The 22,505-nt window shown below is 52.7% G+C and overlaps 8 protein-coding genes across 8 annotated transcripts; 2 read left to right on the top strand and 6 right to left on the bottom strand.

The window, feature by feature from the left end:
- The first annotated feature begins 50 nt into the window (after positions 1-50).
- On the top strand, positions 51-2,912 carry ASPBRDRAFT_40347 (histone acetyltransferase NGG1). The gene is made up of 3 exons (XM_067624332.1): positions 51-1,012; positions 1,104-1,567; positions 1,616-2,912. Exons 1-3 carry the CDS (start codon positions 466-468, stop codon positions 2,606-2,608), a joined length of 2,004 nt encoding a protein of 667 aa, XP_067482338.1. The 5' UTR covers positions 51-465; the 3' UTR covers positions 2,609-2,912.
- Positions 2,913-3,062: 150 nt separating this feature from the next.
- Positions 3,063-4,936, bottom strand: ASPBRDRAFT_193754 (nitrogen permease regulating protein NPR2; the record flags this gene model as incomplete). The annotated part of the gene is made up of 4 exons (XM_067620669.1): positions 3,063-4,142; positions 4,199-4,335; positions 4,404-4,832; positions 4,894-4,936. 4 exons carry the CDS (start codon positions 4,934-4,936, stop codon positions 3,063-3,065), a joined length of 1,689 nt encoding a protein of 562 aa, XP_067482337.1.
- A 557-nt stretch (positions 4,937-5,493) lies between these two features.
- On the bottom strand, positions 5,494-6,402 carry ASPBRDRAFT_120158 (uncharacterized protein; the record flags this gene model as incomplete). The annotated part of the gene is made up of 1 exon (XM_067617326.1): positions 5,494-6,402. The coding sequence occupies one exon, from the start codon at positions 6,400-6,402 to the stop codon at positions 5,494-5,496; it is 909 nt and encodes a 302-aa protein (XP_067482336.1).
- A 1,810-nt stretch (positions 6,403-8,212) lies between these two features.
- ASPBRDRAFT_120687 (putative DNA repair protein) lies at positions 8,213-10,991 on the top strand (the record flags this gene model as incomplete). The annotated part of the gene is made up of 8 exons (XM_067617375.1): positions 8,213-8,240; positions 8,298-8,315; positions 8,370-8,503; positions 8,555-8,653; positions 8,700-8,853; positions 8,910-9,178; positions 9,228-9,812; positions 9,864-10,991. The coding sequence occupies 8 exons, from the start codon at positions 8,213-8,215 to the stop codon at positions 10,989-10,991; spliced, it is 2,415 nt and encodes an 804-aa protein (XP_067482335.1).
- A 183-nt stretch (positions 10,992-11,174) lies between these two features.
- On the bottom strand, positions 11,175-14,284 carry ASPBRDRAFT_474648 (urease Ure). The gene is made up of 6 exons (XM_067625860.1): positions 14,178-14,284; positions 14,015-14,101; positions 13,919-13,945; positions 11,793-13,850; positions 11,677-11,736; positions 11,175-11,618 (listed from the first exon to the last, which is right to left on the bottom strand). Exons 1-6 carry the CDS (start codon positions 14,196-14,198, stop codon positions 11,358-11,360), a joined length of 2,514 nt encoding a protein of 837 aa, XP_067482334.1. The 5' UTR covers positions 14,199-14,284; the 3' UTR covers positions 11,175-11,357.
- A 970-nt stretch (positions 14,285-15,254) lies between these two features.
- ASPBRDRAFT_193750 (uncharacterized protein) lies at positions 15,255-16,309 on the bottom strand (the record flags this gene model as incomplete). Its single annotated transcript, XM_067620668.1, has 2 exons — positions 15,255-15,704; positions 15,758-16,309. The coding sequence occupies 2 exons, from the start codon at positions 16,307-16,309 to the stop codon at positions 15,255-15,257; spliced, it is 1,002 nt and encodes a 333-aa protein (XP_067482333.1).
- A 2,396-nt stretch (positions 16,310-18,705) lies between these two features.
- On the bottom strand, positions 18,706-20,115 carry ASPBRDRAFT_63630 (cytochrome b5 reductase family protein). The gene is made up of 4 exons (XM_067628428.1): positions 20,010-20,115; positions 19,617-19,896; positions 19,486-19,560; positions 18,706-19,429 (listed from the first exon to the last, which is right to left on the bottom strand). The coding sequence occupies exons 1-4, from the start codon at positions 20,052-20,054 to the stop codon at positions 18,861-18,863; spliced, it is 969 nt and encodes a 322-aa protein (XP_067482332.1). The 5' UTR covers positions 20,055-20,115; the 3' UTR covers positions 18,706-18,860.
- A 1,015-nt stretch (positions 20,116-21,130) lies between these two features.
- On the bottom strand, positions 21,131-22,379 carry ASPBRDRAFT_40340 (60S ribosomal protein eL20). The gene is made up of 3 exons (XM_067624331.1): positions 21,809-22,379; positions 21,563-21,739; positions 21,131-21,498 (listed from the first exon to the last, which is right to left on the bottom strand). The coding sequence occupies exons 1-3, from the start codon at positions 22,013-22,015 to the stop codon at positions 21,343-21,345; spliced, it is 540 nt and encodes a 179-aa protein (XP_067482331.1). The 5' UTR covers positions 22,016-22,379; the 3' UTR covers positions 21,131-21,342.
- Positions 22,380-22,505: the final 126 nt, after the last annotated feature.

The raw sequence follows: 22,505 nt of genomic DNA, 5'->3' as shown, positions 1-22,505 counted from the left end.
GAGTAAACTACGGTTAGCGATGTATGTCTTGTAGATGCTCCACTTCTCCATGTCGGTGGAGCCGATTTAGGATTAGCGTTATCACGTGACATATATCGCGTAGTTTGTCTTGTATGCACTGTTTGTGCTCTTTGCTCCAATATCATGTGATATGAGCCACACGTGAGATCACATGTCCCCTCACGTGGAAACGGGCATCTCGAGGATCAACATCTCCAACATCATCATCAACAACAACAACAATCAGACTACTGCTCAATTGAAACGGTGCTAAGCTTGTCCGCAAAGGCAGGAATACTAGCTCTGAATCTGCGTGCCCGAGTGAGCGCGTTGACTGCAGGTCCCCGATCCGAGCATGAACACCATGAGCTATTAGTCCACACGATTCGAGACCATATCAGACTGCCAGTTCCTCCCCGCGTCGCACATCGCCCAACAGCTTTCTGCCAAACTCACACCTCAAAGATGCCCTCCGCGAACAAAGGCAAAGGCAAAGGCCGCGAAGCCCGCCCCTCCCGAAGTCGCAACACTACCCCGAACTCCAGCTTCAGCGCCGGGCCGACCGCCTCCGCCCCGCTCCACAGCTACCTCGACAACGATGCCTCCAAGTTGATGATGACCGGCTCCACCATCCAGTATGGAGAACTGCTCGAGCGCATGGGTGGCGTCGGCCCAATTCCCGATTCCAAGTCACTTGAATTGTTGATGGAACACCTTAAGACTTTGAGCCAGCTAGCCGAAACGCGAGGCGACGCATGCAATGCCGGCATCCGAGAGCTATCACAGAAGCGCAAGGAGGTCGTTGAAGAGCAGGAGTCGGCCGAAAGAGAAGGCACTGATCGAGTGAAGATGAAGCGTGAAGCCGACGATGAGGAGGAAGAGAAGGTGTTGAAGGGAGGCAAACTGAAGAGGCGCAAGGAACGCGGAAGCAGCTCCAAGGAGGAACGTCCGCTGGCTCACGGTGCCCACGATGTTGCGCGACAGGACGGTGCTGAAACGAAGGTAGAAGGAGGTAAGTCTATCCTTTGCTCGAACTTTGCCATGAAGCATAGTTTTTTAACCGGGTTCCACCCTGCGCCTCGATCCTATGCTAATTCATGCAGCGGCATCACCAGCTTCCAAAAAGTCCAAGAACGCTGCTTCCGAAGAGGCCTCGTCTCTATCCCCCCCATTGCGAAAATCTCCCCAACCAGCTGCCGATGAAGCGGCCGAGGATGCAGGGTCGCCCGGGTCGGACGATAGCTCCGAGTCACACCAACCTGAGCCCGCGCCGGCTGTGCCACAGGTGCAAGTTTTTGGTCCCAACCCGCTCAAATTCGATGACCCCACTATATATCACATCCGGGAGGTTACTCCAGACATGACCGATGAGGAGAAAAAGGCCATCTACAGCGTAGCCCGCTTCCCTTGGAGTGATTTGAGCCATCTGATGGCGGGCTCCCCTCCGGATCGAGATTTCAGCAGCGCCAAGCCTGCGAGTCAAGTCAACGCCAATACCTTCTTAGCCTATATTGATCCATACGTCCGCCCGTTGACAGAAGAGGACATAGCTTTTCTCAAAGAGAAGGTGAGCCTTCTGGTCGATCTCGCTACGACCTACCGCTAATAGACCCAGGGCGATCGCACGACCCCCTTCATTATGCCTCGACGCGGAAAGAAACACTACACCGACGTATGGGCCGAGGACGACGGGCTCATGAACGTCGACCAGCCCAACGGCGACAAAGAGCGGTTACCGCTCAACCAAGGCAGAGGGAACATCGACCAAGTGACCGACGAGACGGTCGAAACCGACAAAGTCTCCGTTGGCCCTCTAGTCAGCCGTCTCTATTCGCTACTCCGCTACGAGCATCGAGCTCTTCCCGATGAAAACGCTCCCAACACCAACGGCTCCGTCAACGGCGATATGGCGAACGGCCCCATGAACCCCGACGCCATGGACATCGACCACCCAACCGGCGAATCCTCCGAAACGAAGCCCCTCCCCTCTGCAACCGCCTTCCCCGACTCCTCCCCTAACAACTTTAAAGTTCCCGCCGCAAAGCTCGACCACTCTCAGCTGGACGAGCGTCTGAAAGCCGAACTCCGCCACGTCGGCTTCCTCGGCCCAGACGACAACCCCGACTACGACGCCCACTACGATGACGACATCGCCCAGCGCCTGCGTCTCCTCCAAAGCGAACTCAAAAAGCAAATGATCATCAATAGCGCCCGCAAAACCCGTCTCCTCGACATTGCCCGCGAACGCATGGCCTACCAAGAGTACATGACCATCCACGACGACCTGGACTCCCAGGTCCAGCAGGCCTACCTAAAACGCACCCGGACCCTCGGAAAAAGCAAAAAGGGCTCACAGGCCAAACACCGTCCCGGTGGCGCCGGTGGCGGCAGCCATGTCGTCAGTGCTGCAGGCGTTGGCCGTCCCGCTATTGGCGATGTGGCTCGGACGCTTATGGATCGACGTAAGCGGTGGCGCGATTGTATCGGCCTCGTCTTCAAGGATAGTAAGACTAGTGTGCCGGGGAAGAATGAGTCGGTCTTTGAGCCGTCTCTGATGGCTGAGGTGGAGAAGGCGGAGGTGGAGGGTTGGGATGAGGAACAGGAATGATCGATGAATCCCTGAATTCCCTGCTTGCCTTCCTGCCCTCTCATTCCGGTTTCTGCTTCGATGTACATATTGCGTTTTCTTTTGTTTTCTTCCTTCCTTCTTTGGTTGATATCTTAGCGATGATTGAGCAGGGGGGATCTACCTTTTGGTTTAGTTTTGGGTTATGGCGTTGGGGATGAATGGATGGATGACCGGGACGCTTTTTCAAGACGTAACATATAGTCAGTATATCAGCTGGGAAGATATCTGGAAGTTTATATACAAAATAGGTAATCAGGGTTAATATCACTTTACTTTTATTACTGTATTTCTCGTAGTAGTACGTGATTTGAATTGATTACTGGACACAGTGTATTATATGCGTATTGGTTAGTAACAAGATTAGCAGATCGGGTATCAACATGAACAAAGCAAGCTAGGATCGGCCAGAAAGTGAAAGAGGCAGATGCAGTCATCATCGATGCAGTATTAACACCTCCCCCGGAAACCTCTTCAATCGCGCCGTCAACTCCCTCTCACTAATCTCCAACTCTGTACAGATCTGATCGAAACAATGCATCCCATCGAGATACTTCGACAACGTTTTATCATCAATATCATCTTCCTCTTCCTCCCCTTCGAGGGTCACGATCGTGGCTGGCCGACTTCCGCTATACACTGAGGTTGAATGATGGCTTGGCCCACCATCATGCTGCGCAATGGGAGCCGGGTCGTCTCCCGCACTAGTGGCGTAAGGACTGTTCGTACCTGTGCCGGGACCCCGCGACGATGGGCCGCTAGGCGGATGTAATGCGGGCGAGCTGTGGTGATGATAGTGAGAGGATTTTGTGGGTGGGGCAGGATTTCCTGTTGCTATGGCGTATTTGTGCACACGATAGATGAAGCCCTTGATGACGCCGAAGGTGATGAAGCGGCGGATGTCGATGTGTGCGAGTTGTCGGCTGTGTTGGAGGTACCATTGTTTGACGCTTTGGCCTTGTTTGAGACTGGCGTAGAGTTCAACGATGCCGACCCCGTCGACGAGCTGGGGCTCGGTGGGATGTGTGTCTGTGGTAGTGGCTGTGTCGTCGTCGGTGACTGTTCCCGGGGCTGGGGACGTAGTTCGACTACTACTAGCTTGGATGGTGCCGGCGCTGGGACTTGGGCTGGGGGTTCGACTTGGGCTGCGGCTGGAAATTGTGATCTCGCTGGCGCTGCTGGTCGTGAGGGGTTCACCGACTGGGGGCCAGACGGTGTCGGGATCGTAATGCGGGGGATAGCCCGGGGTCAGGGCGGCCGAGGCAGCGGTGATTGGGGAAGCGAAGACGGTATTGACGTAACGGGCGCATTCCTGCTGCATTTCTTCGTCTGTAGCAATTGTGGAGCTGAATTGAGCGGTTGGAGCGTAGATGGCTGAGAAGGAGAAAATGTCGAGGAGGAAGAGGCAGCCGTAGTAGAGCAGGTGACGAATGGCGCGGCAGGTCAGGGAGAAGTCAGTATCGGCAAGGATGGAGATAATTCGGACGCTATTGACGCCATTGATGTGTGGGACGATCTGGAGGGGAAGTTCAGCTGGCTGGGATGCAGCGAGAGGCGCAGGTGCGAACGTACCCGTTGCATGGTCAGATCCCAGTTCTCGTCCATGAAGGTTTGGTAGCGGACCGTGAACAGCGGCACATGCCATGCCTTGACAGGCGGAGGGGCAGGATAGATGGGGAAGAGTTTGATGTTAAGGGTGTTCAGCTCATCTAGGATAGCGCCGGTCAGCAGCTGAGATTTGGGTAGACACGCAGTGGACTGAAAGGGTAGGCGTTACCGATTGGGATCATGCACTCGCAGTAATTGTTCAGATCTTCCATCAGCGTCTCACACAGGCTGTATACCTTCCCTTCGCCGGATTTGGAATGATCTCGCGATAGGAAGCCATTCTGCTCCTCCAATCCATGCATCAAATCCGCCAGTTTCTGCACGACACTCTTGTAGGTGCTGAAATCTTCCTCCTCGGCCAACACCACGCAGAAGTTGAAGATAAACTCATTCCGGTCGTATCGCAGGGACTTCATGCAAATCGGATAACCCAGGATCCGGTAACCATTGGTGCAGACCTGGATCAGGTTACCACACAGCTCCTGCCGGGGAATAACGAAGAAGGAGATGTCGGAGAAGGTGAGGAAGAGAGGCTGCGAGGGGGCAGTTGCGGAGGGGACAATGGCGCCATCGGGGACTTGGTGGACGACTTTGGGTCCTGGGACAGTTCAGCAAATGGCATTGAATTAGATTCTCGACTAGCTTGTGGGGCTGCTTACCTTCCTGTGTGTCGAATTTGCTGTAGAAGATGGCTTTGATCATGGTGGATTGGGAGGCATCGAGAAGGAAGAAGGGGGGAGAGACTGACAAGTTTCGCGGGGAGCTGCGGGGAGCTTCCAGCCCAACGCGGAGAGCTTCTTCCTTCCCTCGAATCAATTAATGACCAGCACCAAAACACGCCCTTGCCGACCGCCAACTGTAACTTGCCCCCCTCACTTCTCCAGCATCATCAACAGCACTATCAGATCGAAACTAGATTTATTTTCCATTGTATGGTACCACATTCTTCTAATCTGCAATTTATCTCGACTATAAGAGACGATCAACGAGGGCGCATCTATGTGCGAATGGTGCCGCATGTGGCTCAAAAGGGGGTATTACAACTGTAGAAAAGTGGAAAAGAGGACGCGCAGGATCACAGAAAATCTATACGGTAGAAGGAGAAAATCGGAAATGTGAGAAGCAGAGCAATGAGCAAGCAATATCGCCAAGATATCCACCGAGGAAGCGCCGCAAATGCATAATTCAGAGTAGCCGGACCCGTTCGCTAAATGTTGAACTTCGCAAGGAAGGAAACCTCAAGTCGACTGCCATCCATCCTACCGTGCTGTCCGTGACGGCGAATGAGCATAGCGCTGGATACCCCGGCTCGACAACATGGACGGGGTGGGTAGAACGAAAGGCTCTGAAAGTGAGGCAGATGATCGTCCGCCGACCCTTCCGAAGGGCGGCATTGGAGGCGACGTATCGTATAGGTAACCCAATGGTTGACCCATACGAATCGCACTGAGCACATCGGTGTAGCTGCCTCGCTCCCCGGCTTCCTTCAGCCACTGCTCCCAGTCCTCGTCCAATGACACGTCTGCCCCCTGCTCGCGGGCTGCGGTCGCTGCGATGAGGCGATGGTTCAGCTCAACCCCACAGCTTTCCATTTCGTCGTCGCTTGAATCTTCCTCCTCTTTCTCTTCCACGATGCAATCAATCCCCCGGTCATCGATCAGGCTGCTGGTGGGGCGCATGGTCTCAAATGTCACAACGGGGTATTCCGGTTCTGGCAAGGATTCGTCGTCGTCCTCCGTCTCATCCTCGTAGTGAACTTCAATCGATGGGAGAGGGGAAGGAGAAGCGGGTCGAATGTTATCCGCCGTGGTATCGCGGACTTTCACGCCTTCTTCCTTCTCGTAACGCTCGCGTGCCGATTTGGTGCCCTCCCAGCGGCATAGGGAAGAGATCTCGGCCTCCGTAAGACCAAGCTCGTCAAAAGCCCGGAACAGTCGTCGGTGCCATGGGAAACGGCCGAGCCTCATGCGATGCGGACCATAGGAATAATCAAGTCCCGGATACTGAGCCTCGGGGCAATCAAGCGATCCATAGAATGTGGACGTTTCGACTCGAACTTCCGGGACCAGGTTGCGGGTAATATGTGCTGAGAATGTAGCCGGATCACTCGCGCGCGGGCGCGGAAACAATGTGCTGTGCACTATTTGGGCCAGTGAAGGCTTATGCATGGTGACGGTGATGGCGGTGTTGATAGCGAGAGTTGGAGAAGGGGAGCGGTGATAAGGGACGGAGGTATGTAGTATACCAAGAAGAGGGACGGAGGTATGTAGTATACCAAGAAGAGGTACGGAGTATAGAACCAAGGAAAGGAAAGGATGTTGATTAAAAGATGGGGGATGTGAAAAGCTGAAATGTTGGAAGGAGGGGAAGAAAAAATTGAAGGCCAATAACACTAGAATAAATGAGAGTTTTGTCGTTCAATAGCGGAAAGAAAAGGGAATGAATCGAGAGCAGGAGATGCAAAAAAGGGACTGTGAATGCAAATAGATCTGGTTCCGGACGAGGGGGCCGTTGGGGATCGTCGGGCAATAGTGGAAAACGGGGACGGGCTAGAAAAGGAGATGTGCCGCGATGCAGTCGTCAGATCTCGCCACGGTTTCAGCCACGGCCCGCATTCAAATATTAATTAGTGAAACGGTCGTAAGGCGGATTATGATTGCTTCAGTTTAGGGGAAGGCCGACGCAGAAAAGGCATGCCTCCACCAACTTAACACATGGAATGAACCGGCCCACACGTGGATTAAGTTCGAGAAGGTGAGGGTGGGTATGGGGGGTTATATGATGACTCCCAGACGTTATTTATTTCTCGTTATCAGTTCGATTTTGGGATCGTTGGGCTCTTCGTGAGAGGTGTTGTAACACACCAAACGCCTTGACTTCAGGTACTGTTAGGACCCAAAGCCTGATTCCGTCAGCTAGTATGTCACTCACAAGACCTAGTAAGAAGGGCCCATGGTGATGATGACGATGATGATCGCTGTAGGTCGTAGGGCTGTTTCCGATCCAGGGAAAAGCAAGACAAAAAACAAGCGTTAGTGATGATTTCCAGAAAGAAAATCAAGCCCGGGTTGCCAGAAGCGAAGGATGGACGACTAGATTATATATCAGGCCAGGAGTCTTTGGTGCCAGTCGGGTGACACACACTGGGACAGACCGGACCACGCATGCAAATGACCAGCGCATAGGGGACGAACTGCGTGGAGTCGTGAGTTAGCCAACCTAAATCCGTGACAACAGGAGAGATCCATCGAACGACGAGTTGTCCGCCTCTCCCAATAGACTCGAGCCTTGAATGGCACCAAAACCTGTGCTGGCGAGCGGGTCTTGACGCCCACTCGCCTCACACTCATTGCCTGCAAGGCCACTTGGTCCGCTGGCAGGGCATTCTCTGCTCGCTGGCTTAACGCCGGGGCCATGTAGGTACTCGCCCTGGAGAGCCCCGGATTATACCGTGATAGGATCAGGACATTTTTCTCACTCGTGGGATGGAAGGCCTAGACAAGGGGGTGAGCAGCTGCCTGTTGATCCATCAGTAACGGGCCGCGGATGGGCTGGTCAGTGAGTCTTGGTGCAGAGATGGAAGAATTCCTCTTGTTTGGCTGCTCAGACTAGAGGGTCTGGGCAAGTAGCGGTAAGATTCATTAGATCGGGCAGGCACAGCAACCTCATCGTCGTCGTCGTCCAATGGTGCCAATGAGAAAACAAATCATCTCCTCCGTCACACCTTCGAGTTGTTTTCTACTTTGACCATCGAGTTGTTCACCGTATCGTAATATTTGTCGGTCACGTGTATACAGGCCTCGATTGGGAACAACGGCCAACCACAACTGCCTCTCTCCATCCTCCTCTTCCCACTTTTTGTACTCCCTTCCAACTCATCATCCTCATGCTGCTTTAGTCGCTGGAATTTCATCGACTCAAGATGATTTAAGTTGCATCCCGCTCCAGCCGTTGTCCATTGCGGCGCAACCACGTCCCATGTCGACCTTCGATGGGTTTGTCCGGGGTAGGTGTATACTTCCGATTCCATATTAAGCTACGTATGTTCTCTAATGCAGTGTAGAATTTCCCTCCATTCAGAGTAAGAAGTTGGTAATCTCCCGATAGGTGAATATCAACTCTAAAAGTCATGCAGTTGACTACTTCCGCAAAAATCCTGACAGGCCGCCTCCGCTAGCCTGTTTTCTGAGCCATGTTCACAGTGACCATCTTCAAGGGCTGGAGTCCTTCAGGACCCCTTTTATATACTGCTCTGCAGCAACCCGAGAGGTGCTTTTTGATTTGAGAATTTTGCTGTACCACAAGCTCATATCGTGCCAGATGCTCTTACGTATCGAAAAGTATCCCCATCGTATGAACTTTAGCAAAGGGATTCTAGAGTCTCGGAAGCTGCATTACAAACATTTGTCTAAGCTTCTGGTATGTCTCTTCTACCAGTACGATGACAGTGAACTCACTAGCACAGAGGCCAATTCCGTTGAACACGCCAACAGAGCTGGATCTCACCCCACGGTTGTCAATCAGAGTCACTCTGTTCGATGCCAATCACTGCACAGGCGCAGTAATGTTCCTGATAGAGGGAAGTGGAAAAGCTATACTATATACCGGCGATATCCGCGGTACGTGGGCTCTTATTTGGCTACCACAAGCTCATTCCCTTGCTAATGATTTATAGCTGAACCCTGGTGGGTTAACAGCATTACTCGAAATCCCGTCCTTATTCCCTATACCCTAGGAAACAAGCAGCTAGATAACATATACATTGACAACACTTTCGCCCGACCATCGCATGTATGCCATGCCTTTCCATCAAAGGCGGAAGGCTTGGAGGAATTGTTGAACAAAGTCCAAGCGTATCCGGACGATACTACATTCTATCTTCGGGCTTGGACCTTCGGCTACGAAGAAGTCTGGATGGCACTGTCAACTGCCCTCAATTCGAAGGTGCGTATCATTCTCTATAACAAACAAATTTCTGTCCTGACATGACAAGATCCACGTGGACCGGTATCAAATGGATCTTTACAGGTCACTGGCCTCGCGCAGTGTGAACGATGCTCCTTTCCTCTGTGGCTACGAGCTTGGGAACCGATTCGTGCCAGGCTGCCTTAGCGAGGATGAGAGCGCCCGCATCCATAGCTGCGAGCCAGGCGTTCATTGCCCGACGGCTGCATCTCGAGATACCATCTTCATCACCCCCATTGTGACCCGCACGAATGATGGTTCAGAAATGCCCGAGATAGGGGCTGGCGGGGGAGGCGGTGATCTATACCAAGTCCACGAACTCGAGCTTCCAGACCAGTCAGCACTGGAACAATTAGAAAAGCTCTGTTTCGAGCGCATTCATGATACACATGCACTCTCGCAGACGAGACAGGCACTTATCGACGCGTTCCGATCAAAAACCAAGGCACTATCTCTTGACCACTACGGAATGAAAGATGCACACGACTTGCCTCTAGAAGACCTCGTGGGCATACTGAGTCGTGGCCGCCCTGACGACGATTCTACATCAAGCAAGAAGAATCGGCACACACGGTTACGAGACAGACAAGGCAATCCCCTCCCCAGAATCATTGTGCGTATCCGTCGCAAACTTCGATCCCTAAAAGCTTTCTAACGGTCATAGCACTTTCCCTATTCCCGCCACTCCTCCTACTCCGAGCTTTGCCATCTTGTTTCCGCATTCAAGCCGAAAGACGTCTACCCTTGCACAGTCGATCCTGTGAGCTGGGACGAGGGGGTCTCGATGCAAACCCTCTTCGGGCACCTCTGCAGCGCGACTGGATTCGCCCACGACCAGCAGATGCGGGACCTGACAGCAAACGATCCAGAGATACGAGCAAGAAAACGAGCCCGTTACGAGGGTTCCTTTACAACACAATCAAGCCAACAAACATCCAGCATGATAGACAGCAGTATACCGGATCCGCTCCAACTAAGCCACCCTCCACCCCCAGCAGATATCATCGATCCACTGTCCTCCTCAGACCGGATTGCATTTCCATCGTCCCTTGAGCCAATCGAAGAAGCTATCCCGCAGCCCACAAACGAGCCTCCCACCATTCCCTCCCCATCCCCGGAAACCGCAAAGGCACGCCGCGACGAGATCCGCCGTGCCTGGCACATGCTCAACAACGCCGAGCCCTCCGAGCGTGCACTCTACCAGCTCGACTCCCTCCCTTCCTCTTGGACAACAACCGATGGAGAAACAGAATACCCCAAATCGGAAATCGCTCCGACCCCACACCCCCCGCTAGACAATCCACTTGATCCCACCTTAATAACCACGGCCCAACGCACCCTGTCAACTCAAACACAACCGTCCCCATCCATTGTTAACACCGACCAAGAACCCCCTAACCCAACAACGCACACCCAATCCTCAGCTTCACCCTCACAACCAGACGAAACCGAGAACCAACCCCAAATGAACAGCCAATCCAGCGAACCGCTCTCCTTAGCATCATCAGCATTTGAATCACAAGAGCAGGAGACAAACATCGAGCAACAACGACAACAGGAAGATGAAGAAAGTATAATTCCCAACTACGACGGTACAAACGACCATATCACCCCTCCTCACCATCACCATCGCCACCAACAACAGCGACAGCAAAGTCTTCGGCGATCGGTCTCAAGCCAAATCCGCCGAGATGCATATCTAGCCGCGCGAGCAGATAGCTTCGAAGCGTGGGCGGCGGTTTCGCTTATATCAACAGGGGATAATCATACCGAAGAGGAGATTGAACTCTGAGTAGGTTAGTCAATACTTGTACTTGCTAATTAGTCTCGCATGTAATCCGCTATGCAGCCTAGATCCTTATCATAACGCTTCATGAAAATAAAAAGAAAGATAGATTGATGCTATTTTCATATCATGCATGGCTCATCACTTGAATGAATCAGGTCAGGTCAGGTTACTATGTACAATCCTCCACTCCAAAGATGAATATCTTTCTCCATATCCATCTCAAGCATTTAATCCTACCCCCTCAACCAACCAACCAACCCACCTATAAGCATCTCGTAAGATATCGTAATATAAGAAAAGAAACAAAGTCTATACATAGAAAGCAAAAAAAGAGTACCGGAACCTCTCCACCCGAAAAGATACTTTGCTTTAATAAACGAAGTAATCCTGTGTCAACGGCAGACTGCCTGCCGGCTCGGCATCACAGAGCATTCCATCCGCCTCGACACGGTAACTCTCCGGGTCGACATGCATCTTGGGCATGATGTCATTGAATTTCATGTCGGCTTTACCGATGTTGCGACAGTTTTTGACGGCCTCGACGCGTTTTTGCAGGTTGTAGGATTGGACTATGCCTGCGTCGAGGGAAGCTTGGGAGACGAAGGTGATGGAGGTGGAGGGGACGAGAGCCTAAGTATTCTGGTTAGTGGTGATAAATTAGCCGGGAGCGGGCGGCGAGATGACTTACGCCGAACTGGGGACGCATGATGACGGGTTGAACGGTGGGGATGGATGCGTTGGGGTCACCCTGTAGTTTATTAGAATGAGCTTTTTCCCAGACATTTTACTTCGGGGGAGACGTACCATGACAGACACAGCAATCATGCCGCTCTTCACCACCTGCGTTGGCTTCACGCCAAACGCGCTGGGCGTCCACAGGACGAGATCGGCGATCTTGCCGACCTCAATACTGCCGATCATATGAGACATACCCTGCGCGATGGCCGGGTTAATGGTGTATTTGCTGACGTAGCGCTTCACACGGAAGTTGTCGGCACCGGTTCCTTCATCCTCAGGCAGCGGGCCGCGCTGCTCCTTGTTCTTGTGCGCCGTGTTCCACGTCCGCAGGATGACTTCACCGCAGCGACCCATAGCCTGGGAGTCGGACGACATCATGCTAATGGCGCCAAGGTCGTGAAGAACATCTTCGGCCGCAATGGTTTCAGCGCGGATACGCGACTCGGCGAAGGCGACGTCCTCGGCAATGTTCTTGGACAGATGGTGGCAGACCATAAGCATGTCGAGGTGTTCATCGAGGGTGTTGAGAGTGAAGGGACGAGTTGGGTTGGTACTACTGGGGAGGACGTTGGGGTGCTCCACGACCGAGATGATGTCCGGAGCGTGGCCACCACCGGCACCTTCGGTGTGGTAGGTGTGGATAGTGCGGTTCTTGAATGATTCGATAGTTTGTTCAACGAATCCGGACTCGTTCAGCGTGTCGGTGTGAATCATGCACTGGACGTCAAACTTGTCGCACATGTCGAGGCAGCTGTCGATAGCGGCAGGCGTGGAGCCCCAATCTTCGTGCAGCTTCAATCCGGCGGCACCAGCGTAGATCTGCTCCTCGATGCTCACGCCACCGCAGTCGTTGCCTTTACCGGTGATACCAACGTTGATGGGTAGACGGTCGCAGGCCTGGAGCATTTGGCGCATGTGAACAGGACCAGGCGTGCAAGTCGTGGCATTGGAGCCAGTCGAGGGACCAGTTCCTCCTCCCAGGAACGTTGTGATACCAGAGGCGAGCGCCTCATCCACCTGCTGGGGGCAGATAAAGTGGATGTGGGTATCGAAACCACCAGCTGTGACAATCTTGTTTTCACCGGCGATAACATCGGTGGAAGAGCCAACAATCATGCCCGGGGTGACACCTTCCATGATGTCGGGATTTCCAGCTTTACCGATGCCCGCGATGAGCCCATCCTTGATTCCAATATCAGCCTTGAAGATACCAGTCCAGTCGATAATCAAAGCGTTCGTAACAACGGTGTCCAGAGCATGTTCCGTGGACTTTTCCGAAGACTGGCCCATGCCATCCCGAATCGTCTTGCCTCCGCCGAATGTACACTCGTCTCCGTAAGATGTGTAGTCCTTCTCCACACGAACCCAGAGGTTAGTCAGACCCAGACGCACGAGATCACCAGTCGTAGGGCCAAACATGCGCGCATAGGCCTCACGATCCATCGAGAACGGTGTTGGCATCAGCGCGCTGTCGGCAGTAGGTTCGGGAACATGAGCGAAGTTCTGCACCTGCAGACGGGCCATAATCTCCTCGGCACGGGCCAGATCAACCTTCCCAGACGCGATACAATTACCTCCCCGGATAACTCTGTGGCCTCCAATTTCCACAAGCGTAACTACCTTGGTGTCTCCGGGCTCGAATCGTACCGACGTACCAGCGGGAATGTCGAGTCGATATCCATAGGATCGAAGACGGTCGAAGTGCAGCTGCGGGTTGGTTTCGATGAAGTGATAGTGCGACCCCACCTGGATGGGTCGGTCACCCCTGCTCATTACCTTGAGCCTGATTCGCTTCCTTCCCTCGTTCAGGATGATGCGTTCGTTTTTCACGGGTAGTATCGCTCCAGGCGTCTTCTCGGGTTCATAGTCCTCCGGGTCGGGGTCGGGGAAAGCGTCGGCCGGGGGAATGGGTAGGAAACTGCCGTAAAGAGCCTTTTCTAGGTCTCCATCGTCGCTACTGATGGGGTTGTGTACGGTCACGAGATAGGTACCGGTGGTGAAAGTTCCTTCGACCTGTAATTCGTACAGGGTCGAAACAACGGACGGGAGAACATGACGGCGACCCAGCATGCTCTTCCCGATGGACATGAGATCGGCTACGGAGTATTGTCCATCGCGGATCAGCTGTTAACGGGAAATGAAGATTAACGGAGACGGTCAAGATGAGTTTCTGAGGGTGGTGGGCTATTTACCTCCTGCAGATTAGACGAGATCAACGCCTATCGAAGAACGTCAGTCATGTTTCCAACAAATACGATGTGCGTGGAATGGAGCTAATATCAACATACCGCAGCTTCGGCATGATTGAGACGAATACCGCGAGCCAGTCGACGCTGAGCTAGGAAGCCCAGCTGAGAGATGACGAGCTTGTCAAGCTAGAGAGACGAGCAGATAGTCAGCCAGTCCGTCTCATTGGGACAATGTGAAGTAGTAGCAAAGATTGAAGCGCACCTCCTTGGGACTCAAATGCATGCTGGGCTGGCAGTGAAAATACCCTTGACCTCAAAATCACAGACGTCGTCGCGGGGACCAAGAATGAAGCAGTGGACCCAACCTCCGACGCAAGGCGGGTTTTCTGGGGGGAAGGTGGAGGTGAGCGGGCAACGATATATGAGATGTCAGATAGCCAACGCGGAGTTTGTTGTTATTTTGGAGAAGTTGACAGGCCAGAAGGGACCAGGGACGCAGGCTCGGGAGAGGAATTTAAACGCCACGGGGAGCGAACGCGCGCCCGGATCGGGAGGTAAAAGTGGAAATGGTGGGGATAAGCAGGACATTCCATCTTGTCCCATCCTATCCATACTTTTTGCGAAACGAGCGAAGCCTTTCCCCGATAAGCGGTCGGCAGCTGGCTGATAAGCATCCCATCGACCTATGGCAGCCCGGCTTGGGCCAGGTGACTAACGGCTTGCAGTCAATCGGGGAAGTTCGCTTGGAGCATTGGGAGCATTTGGGACACAACATCGGCACTCGCCGGGCATTGGCACCTCCACTTCTTGCCTCTTTGGGTCTAGTGGATATCGGGAGTTCGCTTCAGCCCAATATGTACCCCGGGGATTGAAACACCAACCGTCGTAGTATCTAGTATCTATTTAGCTAGTATCTACATTCTACATGCTGCTACGGGACTAGTCAAAGAATAAGCAGCGATTTAATGTGAAATTAAGCTTTTCCCTTCCTTTTTAATCTTTTTTTGGGGGGTTCTTTTTCTGTTCTTCCATTCAAATTGAACTACCAATGACCCAGCCCCAACTGAATAACACCCTGCAAAGCGCAAAACAGTCACGACGCCAACAGGCCCTAGGAAAAGTAAAAGAGACAAATAGCGACCCCAACAGCAATAGTACCCAACAAGCAATCCGTAATATGCTACACGCGCGCACACACACATACAGAGTAGTCATATCCCAAGGGACCCCAAATTTACATCAAGTAGCAGCTACCAGGCGTGGCAATAGACAGGCGCCTAATCCCCAGTTTGAACTCCATACCTTCTTCAAATTGCCCATCTCCTCATACTACTACTACTTACTCCTCAGCACCGGCCTCGCTCTTGCGCTTCTTCTTGGTGGCGCGCTTGTTCTCGGCACCCGCGGCCTTGCGAGCGGAGGCAGGAGTCTCTTCCTGCTCCTTCTCCTTGCGGGCGGCAGCCCCGCGCTTCTTCTTCTCGGGGGACTCCTTCTTCTTGTCGCTGGGGGTCGCTGCCTCCTTCGCGGCAGGCTTGCCCTCGCTGCGACGACGCTTGGTGCTGCGCGGGGGAGTGGGCTCCTTGACCGGCTCGGGGGAAGACTCCTCCTCGGACTCTTCCTCGGACTCCTGCTCCTCATCCTCAGACGCCTCGGTGGCCTCGGCGCCCTCGATGCCCTGGTGCAGCTGGCTGGCAGCCTTGGCATCGTCAGAGTAAGGAAGGCCGGCCTTGTAGGCCTTCACCTTCTCCTTGTAGACGGCAAGGTTGTCTGCATACAGCTTCTTCCAGACCTGCGCGCGGGTTAGCAACGGTACTCTTCATGAATCAGCGCAAGTCAACATACCTCTTTCTGGACTTCGGGCATCTCAGCCCAACGGCGAGTACCTTCGTCAGAGACTTCTTTGGGCTTGGCATTGGGGCCCAGCTCCTCGGCAATACGGGAGCGGTTGTGCTGCATGTAAAGGAAGAAGGGAGTCAAGGCGCGCTTGGGAGCGTTGGGGTCCGGGGGAGCACGCTTGCGCTTCTTCTTCTCGCCCGCTTCGGACTTGGCGCCAGGGCTGGTGGCACGCGCACCGAGCAGGCCAGACTCATACAGAGAGCTGGTGATGCCGGTGATGCTGCTGATGTCCAGGGCGGTGGGGGTGCGACCCAGGACGGTATCGGCATGGTTGAGGTAGGCCTTGGTCAGCTCGGAGACCGCCGCCGACAGTTGCACGAGGCTGGAGACAACCTGGGAATGAATTAGTGGGGCTTGTTGGGGGGCAGCAGTGACGGTGCGGATGCCGGAAGTGATGGTATGGATGGCAACGGTAGCACGGGAGATAGGCGCCACCAGCGCTGGGGCAGGCGCTGCTGAAGGCGCCCGCTCTGGAGAGGAGCGTCCGCGCCGGGCCATTGGGAGGGAAAGGCGTGGCGCGAAACCAAGGAAGCGCGCGGTGCGATTACAGAAGCGAAGGAGAATGCGAACAAAGGTAAATCAAAGCCGAAAAAAAGCTAGTAGAAAGGGCAAAGAAGCCAAACAATCCAGATGCGAACGCTAGAGCGATAGTACAATGCTGGGTTGAGGGGGGGAAATGAAAGCCAAAGGCGTCGCGAAGAGCCCGTTGGGGCGACTTTTTGTTTACGGACGCGTGGTGGTGAATTTTGGGGGGGTAAGGTCAGCGCAGCGCCCGTCCACCGTAGCTTAAGGGAGGTAGTCGGGAGGCCGCGCGCGCGCGCCCGGAGGCAAAACGACGGAAAGAAAAGATACATCAGAAAACAAACTTAACTTACACTGTCGCGAGTGCGGGTAAAATCGTCAACATTAACAGTGACAGTGGCATCCCCGGCCTTGGAATCTTCGCGGCGAGACATGATGGAATGAGCGCACGGCGGGGGGCGGCAACCACACCGGAACGTTTAATGGATGAGATATGGGGGAGGGGGGAGCACAAGGTAAGTAAGTAATGTCAGGAAGAAGGAAAGAGAGGGAAGGGCGATGACGGGAAGAAAAGAAGATTTTTCGCTCGCTAGCGGGGTCCAGCTTAGCGGGACGAGGCCTCCTAAATACTGCCCCCGTCCGCCGCGGGCCTCCCCTCGCTGTTTTGGGCTTAGGGAACTCTGTCTTCTTTCGTTGGGCTGATCGACCCTCCCTAAACTTAGTGGCCTTTTAGGGGGTGTCTTCCCTAAGCTGGGCGGCTGTCTCGCCCCCAGTCTCGCCCCCAGTGTTTCTAGAGGGCTTCTTCTCTCCCAGGGAGACTGCTGCTGCCATACTGCAGGGCCCCCCCTTGGCACCGGGCCTAACGTGTATTAACCTGTTCACCTGTTTACAACCCCTCCCACAACAACTCCCTGAAACTCGCTGAAACCCACTACTGTAGCCCGCCACCCTCTTCCCATCTTCCCCCGAACCCTTCCGGGCGCAGCAAGCATAAACAATCAATCCCCTCTCACTGCAGCCTATGTACAGAGTACCCCCCAGTTTGACAATCCCATTGAAGAAAACCATCGCTCAACCACCTTGAATGAAGAATATAAAAAGTAAAATTTAAAAAAACACAGCACGTTTGTCGCATTGACTCAGCCCACCCCCACTCCTTCATCTACAATTGTCATGACATACTATACTATATATATCCAAACGCAATCCTGCAGATGTACTTGAATAGTCAAGTTACTCCTCACGGTCAGCCACCCCACACCCGGCGCATCCGCGCAGCTACTTACACAGCAGTAGGACTAGTAGTGGCAGTACTAGTGAACGGTCCATCCCACGCACACCCCCTCCCTAAACCCTGGCAGTAGCAGCAGCAGCAGCAACAGCGAAAGCCAGCACAGACAAAACGAGCCAGTACTCACTAGTAGTACTTACTCAGTAGCTACCCCGCGCGCACCCCCGCCAGCACTCCTTCTTCCCCCGAGCAACGGTAGAAATCATGCATCATCCTCATGCAGTCTGCTGCTGCTGCTGTTTATCCACCATGATGATGATGATGATGATGATGATGATGATGATGATGATGATGATGATGAGACGCGCATGCGCGCTTTTTATGATACATCATATTCTGTCTGCATGAGTTTTCATATTTTAATTGTGATATGAACTGCTACGGTACGGTCTTTTGATGGTAGTATATTTCTTAGAAATATATTTCAATCATTACTAGTACTACTATGTAAAATCGATTGAAGTTGCGCAACAAGACTTGTTCGCTGATTAATTACTATGACTCCATCAGTACCTACTACTAAAGTTACTAACAATTGAAATTGAATATAGCAGTATACCACTTGCAGAAGCTATATATCACTGCTAGAGATGCCTAATATTAGGTCTAATAGTACTAAATAACGTGATATAATCACTGGTAGTGATTTGGTAAGTGGCTGTTGATTCTTTATACGAGGTGGAAGAAACGATTGGACTTCTTAGTATCAAAGATCATCTGAACCATCCATCATGTTAGACAGAAATTGCTTGAGTATTTATTATCACTAACTACTAAGTAGGGATGAGGTAGTTTAAGTAACTTGTGATTAGTAGTTCGTAGTAGTAATCGGCCTTGGGCGGTAATTGATTCAGTAAATAATGGCTTTGTTATTTATATTGTGGAAATTGGCTTGCTAGTGATGAGGATCTGTCTTTTTTTCCTGCGGGGAAAGTTTTGTTTACTTCTCATCTGCGTAAGCGCATGGGGTGCCTTGATGCTCGTGCTTAGTAGGACCCCCTCAGGCTTATCGAGAGTTAGTGAGGGGCTGCTTACTGTCCCATACCTAGTTATCTGGCACCCTCTAAACTAGTAAGGTGCCCTGTACATTACTTTATGAATTGTTTATCGCAAGTAGGTATATATTCCCACTAATTAGCTCTACACGCTCAAATCGGTCTATCATGACATGGCATGTTCTTTGTTTCCCTATCAATGATTTTCATCACACACACTCTCTCTTCATGTACACCCCGTCTAGAACTTGAAGACCTGCTCCTTGCTGTAGCCCAGCTCCTTCAGGATACCGGACAGCTCGCCCTGGTCGGTAGGGCTGTTCTTCGTGCCACTGATGGCCTTGTACATGCCGGGAGGACCGCAGACGAAGATCTTGATGTTCTCCTCCTTGGGCTCGGGGAGGACGGTCTTCAGGAGCTCCTTGTTGATGTAGCCCTTGCCGCCGGTCCACTCCTTGGGAGGGTTGTCCAGGACGTAGAAGGCACGGAAGCGGCGGGGGTAGGTGTTCTCGAGCTCCTCGAATTCCTTCTTCAGGAGGATATCCTCCTCCTTGACGTTACCGAAGACCAGGGTGACCTTGGTCTGGTCCTCGGGGTTCTTGAAGATCTCACGCGCAAGCTGGTACATGGGGGTGATACCGGTACCACCAGCGATCAGGCAGATGTGGTTGTGCTTGTTGGTCTCCCAGGGGTACTTGAGGATGGGGCCCTTGAAGTCCAGGCGCTGGCCGACGTTCATGCTGTGCAGGTGCTCGGACATGGGTCCGTTGGGGTAGACCTTGACGACAAGGTCGATGTAACCGGGGGTTTCTGCGCCAAGTCAGTAAATGTCCAGAAGGGCTCGAGGGCGAGTTGCGATGACATACCCTCATCGCTGGTGGGGGTGTAAGGGCGAATGACAGCCTTGGCGTCGGCGGGCTTGAACTTGGTCAGGAGGGCAGCTGCAGGTTCATGAGTAAAATGTCCGGGTGGTCATTGAGAAGCAAGGGCGACATACAGGCAACCTGGATACCGGAGAGAGCCTCCTTGTCCTCAAACTCGAAGCGCAGACGCTTGGTGTTGTGGTTCAGGACCTCAATCTCAGACAGCTTCAGGTCAAACCATCCTTGGTCACCACCCTTGAAGACCTTGGGGCGGTCGACAGCAGCGGGGGCCTCAGCGGTGGCCGAGTTGTAGCGGTAGAGACCAACACCGACACCGGTGATACCAACGGCGGCGTAGATGGGGGCCAGGGAAGACTTGCCCTTGGGCGCTTCGGTGGAGTATTTGCGGAAGCCCTTGTGGTAAGCCGGAGTTAGCACAAAATTCGGTCGTCGGTAGAGACCGGGATGGGCGAAAAGGGTAGGAAAATAACAGCGCTCAGGCGGAGGTGGATAGGGAGCATACATACCTGCTTGAGGGGCTGAGCGCAGCGGAAAGCTTGACGAGCGAACATTTTGAATGAATGACAGACACCAATGCGTGCTCAATGGGTGGTGAGAGGGAAAGGGAAGGTCAAGGGAGTAAGAGCGGAGCGAAGAGGACCTTCGGCAAAGGTAATTAAAGCTCCTCCCTCTCGGGCTCCGAGACGCCGTTTCCGCACATGACGCAATGGGGCCGCTCGCGTGCCTGGCGGTTTACTAATTACGAATTGACAGTTGATGATATCTTCATCGGTTTGTATCTATTGTAGATGGACGAAGGGTTGAAACTGCTGTTTACTATGTTCATACATTGGGCATACTGAACAATACACCCCCTCTTGGGAAGGGCCTCAAGCCAGCCCGATGGTCTTACTGGCCTCCCCTTACAGGACAGAACGTATACTGCCTGCACCCATGGCTGAGTACCAGCGGATATATTCATACCTCGAGTTGAACCCAATCTTGCAAATACTTGACCAAATCCCTGCTAAGCTGGCATCATAGTGGGAATGGTAGTCTAGAATGTAAAAGCCGTCTTTTTACTATGTATGTACACCAAATGCCTAGCAGGATCTGTTGCCCACAAGGCCGTCATGCTACAGGCTAAGGTCCAACGATCTCTTGAGAGGTAGCTCCTGGACAAGTGGATATACTAGACACCGGTAGTGCCACTGGTATCTATGCTAAAACGAAGTAAATGAGGCGAGATAGCCATGATGTCAAGCGTGTTATGTGTTTTTCAACTGCCACCCTCAACACCCGACGGATATATACATGGCTAAATCCGAGCCAGCCAGATACGCCACTGTAACTAGGCTGTCCCTGTCCCACAAATGCACTCATAGTAATTTTGAAACGAGAGATAACGTTTCGGCATACTAGGCTATGCGTGATGGGTATTAGATAGAACCAATCTGGCATGTAACTAATCCGGGGAAGCCTGATTAGGTGATTAGACACATACATATCTCGATCGAGAACTTCCAATGTGGGTGGTTCGGATATAGATCACGGTAAGGATCAAAATCCGTATGTCTTAGTCAGGACCTCATACTAACTACGCAAAGCGTTCTACGAACTCTACAGTACGCTATGCCCCGTCCAAAAATAAACAGAAACAATACCCCGGTATTTTTTGATATAACTTGAAAGGGTCGCTGCAGAGGACTTAAAGAGACATAAAAACCATCCGTCCCATTACCTGGGTTGAGGAAACACGCCCTGTCCGCGTGCTCCGTGTCCTTCGTGCATGCTATGGCCATAACATAGTCATTCATCCACACACTCCTATCACCCAAACCCAAACCCAAAACGTCACATTTACGCAACAGTAGTGGGACGAGAGTAAGCGAACAGCTTCTTGCCAGCGTTGCCAGCGCGGTGGGGCAGGGGGAACTTGAGGTTCTTGGAGAGGAGCTGCTTGATGTAGGGGCGGCGGATGCTGTCGGCGTTCTCGATCTCAACAACCTTGAGGATCTGTAGCATCATAGTTAGATCGCAAACATTCCTCGGCGAAGGAGGATAGGAGTTCTCAACGTACGTGGATGGAACCGAAGCGGGCACGGTGACGGGCAGCCATGTCCTGGTAGAGAGCCTCAACAGCCTCGGTGCGGCTCATCTCACGGAACTCCTTGTACATGTTGTGGGTGCCGGAGCGGGAGTCGTAGCGGAGCCAGATACCGAAGTTCTTGACCTTGGTAGGGCGCTTCTCGCTGATCTATTGGAGGGAAAGAGACAGGCGTCAGCCAACACTGCCAACTTGTCGCTCGATAACGGCCACACATACCACATTGATGCTGACGATCTCACCGTTGGCCTTCTTGACCTTACGGAGCTGGGTCAGGAAGTACCAGAACCGGGACTTAGCGACAACAGTGTTGGGCGCGAAGATGCGCATGCGGTACAGCTTGGGCGTGGGGTTAGCCTCGGTGGGCAGGTGACGCCCAATGACCTGGTACTCGGTGAGACGCCCTAATGGATCCCAGTCAGCCATGTCCTCCCATCCGAAGGTAAACTGTCCCGTGCAATGGCTTCAATCGTTGCGTGTATTCCGTGCGAATCGTTGTTGACTGTTGTGCGAGTTGCCGATATTTTTTGCGATGACTTCAGTTGTGCGCCACGATATCTTCGAAATTTTCGTCCTCCCCAAAAACTCGACCACAGTTGAATGATCCACCCATCGTTCCTCTTTCCCCCTAACCGATTCCAATCCAGTTCAAATGATTCTTGTATTATTCGATGTCGCTAATATAAATCATGCCGTAAAAAGTCGTTCAACGGTCGCAGGGGGAATATCGCAATAGCCGATCCACCATTGGGAGACAATATAGGAATGTTGGAAAATTTCACTCACCCATCTGGTAAATTCAGTCAGTAACAACTTCAATATGTCGATGAGCAGATCAAAAAGGTAGGGCTTACTTTGATTGTTGACGCTGTAGTGGTTAGTCGACGAGAGGTGTGCCGGCTGGACTCGTCGCGGA

The sequence above is a fragment of the Aspergillus brasiliensis genome (assembly GCF_001889945.1).
Source record: "Aspergillus brasiliensis CBS 101740 unplaced genomic scaffold ASPBRscaffold_3, whole genome shotgun sequence".
NCBI lineage: Eukaryota > Fungi > Ascomycota > Eurotiomycetes > Eurotiales > Aspergillaceae > Aspergillus > Aspergillus brasiliensis.
The sequence above is the reverse complement of the archived record's forward strand: the minus strand, read 5'-3'. Positions and strand labels throughout refer to the sequence as shown.

Coding starts and splice junctions, on each gene's coding strand:
- ASPBRDRAFT_40347 (XM_067624332.1), top strand. CDS start 466: ATGCCCTCCGCGAACAAAGGCAAAGGCAAAGGCCGCGAAGCCCGCCCC. Junction 1,013..1,103: donor TGAAACGAAGGTAGAAGGAG/GTAAGTCTATCC, acceptor TAATTCATGCAG/CGGCATCACCAGCTTCCAAA. Junction 1,568..1,615: donor TAGCTTTTCTCAAAGAGAAG/GTGAGCCTTCTG, acceptor TAATAGACCCAG/GGCGATCGCACGACCCCCTT.
- ASPBRDRAFT_474648 (XM_067625860.1), bottom strand. CDS start 14,198: ATGCATTTGAGTCCCAAGGAG. Junction 14,102..14,177: donor TGCATTTGAGTCCCAAGGAG/GTGCGCTTCAAT, acceptor TCGTCTCTCTAG/CTTGACAAGCTCGTCATCTC. Junction 13,851..13,918: donor TCTCGTCTAATCTGCAGGAG/GTAAATAGCCCA, acceptor TCCCGTTAACAG/CTGATCCGCGATGGACAATA.
- ASPBRDRAFT_63630 (XM_067628428.1), bottom strand. CDS start 20,054: ATGTTCGCTCGTCAAGCTTTCCGCTGCGCTCAGCCCCTCAAGCAG. Junction 19,897..20,009: donor GCGCTCAGCCCCTCAAGCAG/GTATGTATGCTC, acceptor GCTTACCACAAG/GGCTTCCGCAAATACTCCAC. Junction 19,561..19,616: donor CTCCGGTATCCAGGTTGCCT/GTATGTCGCCCT, acceptor ATGAACCTGCAG/CTGCCCTCCTGACCAAGTTC.
- ASPBRDRAFT_40340 (XM_067624331.1), bottom strand. CDS start 22,015: ATGGCTGACTGGGATCCATTAGGGCGTCTCACCGAGTACCAGGTCATT. Junction 21,740..21,808: donor AGATCGTCAGCATCAATGTG/GTATGTGTGGCC, acceptor TCCCTCCAATAG/ATCAGCGAGAAGCGCCCTAC. Junction 21,499..21,562: donor CCCGCTTCGGTTCCATCCAC/GTACGTTGAGAA, acceptor ATGATGCTACAG/ATCCTCAAGGTTGTTGAGAT.